General features: G+C 45.3%; 1 protein-coding gene across 1 annotated transcript in view; it reads right to left on the reverse strand.

The window, feature by feature from the left end:
• Positions 1-337: 337 nt before the first annotated feature.
• SARC_10318 (hypothetical protein) overlaps positions 338-4528 on the reverse strand; it is a gene marked incomplete at both ends in the record, with an annotated part of 5878 nt that continues 1687 nt past the window's right edge. Inside the window, 5 exons of the mRNA XM_014295644.1 lie at positions 338-564; positions 1403-1516; positions 2026-2273; positions 3485-3659; positions 4178-4344. Of these exons, the coding sequence (XP_014151119.1) occupies positions 338-564; positions 1403-1516; positions 2026-2273; positions 3485-3659; positions 4178-4344 (931 nt within the window). The remainder of the gene's footprint in view (positions 565-1402; positions 1517-2025; positions 2274-3484; positions 3660-4177; positions 4345-4528) is intronic.

Below are 4528 nucleotides of genomic sequence, written 5' to 3' on the forward strand. Positions count from 1 at the left end.
TGCGGGGGCTTTCATTGGGCCTATACACTGTGTAGAGCACATGACCTGTGGCTGCTGTCACACACAAATCGCCTGCCCACTGGCGTGTGATGCCACCAACCACTTGGGCCGACGTGTTTAGTCTCACAGATCAGTGCACTCTCTGCTATAGGGTTTAGGGGTTAGGATTTTAGTAAAACGCTGCTGCGCCCTGGCGTGTCGCGAGTTGGGCTCAGTTCCATTCAGGAGCTTTTAACATAGCTGTGAGTGTGTATCCAGACTTAATCCAATCGCTAAGGTAAAGTAGAGAACATGACTAAACACCCGGGGTGTGGTATCCCCATCGTCATGGCAACGGTCATCTGTGCTCGTCTCTCCGGCTGTCCGTGGATGGTTCTACCATCGGCACTGTGTCAAGACGGAGTTTCTGAGCGCTGAATAGATCGCCCAAAGATAAGCGGTAGTCCGCAAAGTACGGTTCCTTGGAGTCTGGGTGTGGTGCGTGTGTGCCGTATCTGTGGCAAATGTGTTCCCAGAAGTTGAGCCACAAGGACGACACCAGAGCCCCTGTCTGATCCAATTGTCCTGTGGACAGGTGCAAGTGGGGCAAATATTAGCGACCTCACTCACTCTCAAGGTCAGATAAAGAAGACACTTACTTGATGCTTCTGTCATTGATAGTCGTTGCTATGGTAATTTAATATCCAATTCTGCGTATGTGGTCACAACCCTAAAACCCTAGTCACAGCATGCATTTGCGCACGTGACACACATTGATCGACACTATGCACATATATGTGTATGTGTTTGTATGTATGCACATGTGTGTACATGTGTGTGTATGTGTGTGACACTGACAGCAAGCAGTAAAGTCTTGTGACTCGCATGGGGGACCCAAATCCAAGCTCACCACCGAACTAATCACCATACACACGCATACATACAGTACACACGCATACATATAATACACCATAAACACGCATAAATGCAATGCATCTGTAACCTCTCCGATGAAATAAAACCTTACAACCTCCTAAAACCTACCTCGACCTGTCTATGTTCCCACGGGTGTCTCATACCATCACACGTGTGTGACCAGCATGCTATATAACATGGTATGTGGGTGCTATTACCATGCTGTGATATATATATATATATATATAAGCATACTTCAAATAAATATATGAATATACGTAGATGCGTATATATACATACATATATATAGACAGGTAGATAAATAAATAACACACACACACACACACACATACACCCATATATATATATATATATATATATATTAATATAGAAATAAATAAATAAAATATATTTAGATTAATATTAAAAAATAGATAACTAAATGAATAAAATATTATATATATATATATATGGATGTTATTGGCATGCGCAGGGTTATAGTACCCACCTGATTCGTTGCTCATCACCAGCACAGCAGCACTGGCTGTTGCGCTGTTAGTGTCTTTGTTTGTGTCTGAGTTGTCGCTGGTCTCGGTGGCTGTTTCGGTGTCGCCAATATCATCTGGTGTCATAATGCGAGGTATGTATGTGTGAAGGGTGTAGGGTTTAAAACCCTGCTTGGAACAACCCATTCAACTATATTGCTATCTGTATCTCTGTCTCTTAGATCACCTACTTCAGAGGAATACTCGGCAATGACACGCACATACAAACACAGTAGTGCGGCTATTGGTATGAATGGCCGGAAGCTATCTGAGAGCATTTGAAGGTGGCGGAGGTGATGTGTTTGTGAAGTGTAGGTCCAAGTACACACCAACACACAAGCGTATATCATAGATACAACCGTTGTATACAACCGTGTATCATAGATACGCTCCATGCTGTACATGTACTTGAAAGTGTAAGGACATCTCTTACCGACGTGAAAAGTTGCCTCGCGTACTGGTGGTTCCTACTACATAGATATATACCATCACACAGCCAGGGATACATGCCAAGACATCCCTTTACACTTAGACTTTACACACACCGCACCACCCGCCAAACACCCCGGTCGTCATGGCAACCCACCTTGGTGAATATCCGCTAAAACCCCGGTTGTACCGGGCTCAGCGTCGTCATGGGCTGCGTGTGCGCAGGTGGCCTTTGAGTGGGGAATGTCTATGATGAATGCCTGCGGTAGCCGCCAGAAGGAATAACCCGCCGCAGCCATCTCATACACCTGCTGTGCGTAGTTGCCCCCTCGGTTGACGAAGGTCTCGTTGAACAGCGGCACAGGGACTGAGGCTATGTAGTATGGCTCAAAACGAGTCACGTAGCTAACACAAGAGGAGAACGTATGCACGGACACACAAGCACCACACCAGCACATACAACAACCACACCAGCACACACACACACACACACGCGCACGGGGGTGTCAGGAAAACGAAGGAAAGAAGAAGGTGAGCGAAGAGACAGAGGAAACCAGCGAATGAGTGTGGGTAAGAGGACTAAAAACGTCTAAACCCTAAAGCAGCCACGTGGTTCTGACAGATTGCGCTCTGCAACGCAACCACAGCGAAACGATGTGGACAGCAATGCGCGAGAATTGGCCTACGCTTCACAATAGACGTGAGAGGGCACAGACGATCTCATTGGTAAAGTACTCGGAACGATCCACGAGAAGATATTCATTTATGAACACAAATTCTTATCATATGCCTATAAGATATAACATATGATAAGGCACCCAGCCAACTGCACACAGAAAGTAACGTCTGCATATACCTGTGCAGAAACAACATTAAACAAAGAGACTCTGCGATAAAGGTAGAACATTTTGTTCTGTTGGTGAACGGTTTGGTTTGTTGTATCATATGTGATATCTGAACATTTAATTTTTATGATTTGCCGAGCAACAGCCCACGGCATACACACAGCGAATATTCATCCTACACTACCACACGCAGAAAACCCTAAACCCTATAAACCCTAAACAAGCGAGTCTCCCTGGACCAAAAAGCGTTACTACTTTCCGATGAGAAAAACGAGCACATGCACACACGTTAACTTGTGAGGCATGCCAGCTATGAACTATGTCAGCACATACTTCAGTCTCACAATCTCATGCCGTTCATAAGACAATAACTCTGCGAGCACACCAAGAGATAAGTCATACGCATTCACCACGCCAACAGCATAACCACGCATATATCACATCACCACTCATACATAGGTAAACACCCATATATTATTATAAACCGCACATATCATATCACCACTCATACATAAGTAAACACTCGTAAATCATTATAACACTCACATGCCATATCATCACTCATTATATCACTCACTCATACATCAAGTATACACTCGTAGATCATTATGACACTCACTGACACTTCAAGTAAACACCCATATATCAATATAACACTCACACATCAAGTAAACACCCACATATCATTATAACACTCACATCAGGTACTCATGGATCATTATTACAGTCACATGCCACTTATTACCACTCACACCCCATGCAAGCACATACTTGAGCCTGACTGTCTGCCCAGAGGTGAGCCATGCGTTGTGTCCTGTGGGGCCGTATGCAGGTGGGTAGTACCCGTGCATAGGCAAAGCCACTCCACTCAGTGCTGCGTCAACCAACGCCTTCTTGGGGATTGTGGGGGAACCGTCTTTGAGTGTGACGATGGTATTGAGATCATCTGCACATACATGCACACACACAGGAGACAGAGAGTGGGAGAGTGGTGAAGATGACGAGGGCTGTTGGTAGAAGTGATGAAGGTGTTGTGATCATCTGTAGATATATATTTATATATATATAAGATAGAGAGTGGTGGTGAATATGAGGGGTGTTGGTGTGAGAGATGGTGGTGTTGTGATCGTCTGTAGAATGAGAGAGGGAGGTGATGAGGAGAACGGGCCATTGGTTTAAGAGCAATACACTCACACTACTGATCTATTTCTCTCTCCAAACCCCTAAAAACTAAAATCCTAAACCTCATAAACCTATTTGCTTCGATGGGTGTACCAAAAGCGCTGAGAATGAATTCGTTGAAAGTCGGACATATCACAATCTCACAGTGTACTCACCCAACCCTAAACCCTAAAAACCCCTAAAACCGCACCTTAGACCGCAGTGGAGGTGTGAGACCTCAGCCACACACAAACGCGCACATCACATTAAACCCTAAAACCCTAAAACCTCCGCATAACACACCCGCAGTCATCTCAAATGCCGGTGGCACAAACACATGCAGCCCAGGACAGTCGGCTGAGGTGTCTGCGTCCATGACATCTGGATCTGCCATGGCTGCTGTCATCCACACGACGTACTGTGCGTGTGATTCGTTGGGCAGATTGTCGACGTCCAGTTGATAGAGCAGTCTGTGGGGGAGAGTGAGGGGATGCGTTGGTATAGGGACGGCGTGAGGCGGTGAGGAAAGGGGGGGGGGGCTGAGTATGAGAGTGATATATATGACCAATCAGAGCACAGATCAGAGTGTGGAGAAGGGCTGAGTACGAGGTATATATATATATATATATATATACTATTTACGTACACACACAC

Source organism: Sphaeroforma arctica (genome assembly GCF_001186125.1).
Source record: "Sphaeroforma arctica JP610 unplaced genomic scaffold supercont1.1206, whole genome shotgun sequence".
NCBI classification, from domain to species: domain Eukaryota; class Ichthyosporea; order Ichthyophonida; genus Sphaeroforma; species Sphaeroforma arctica.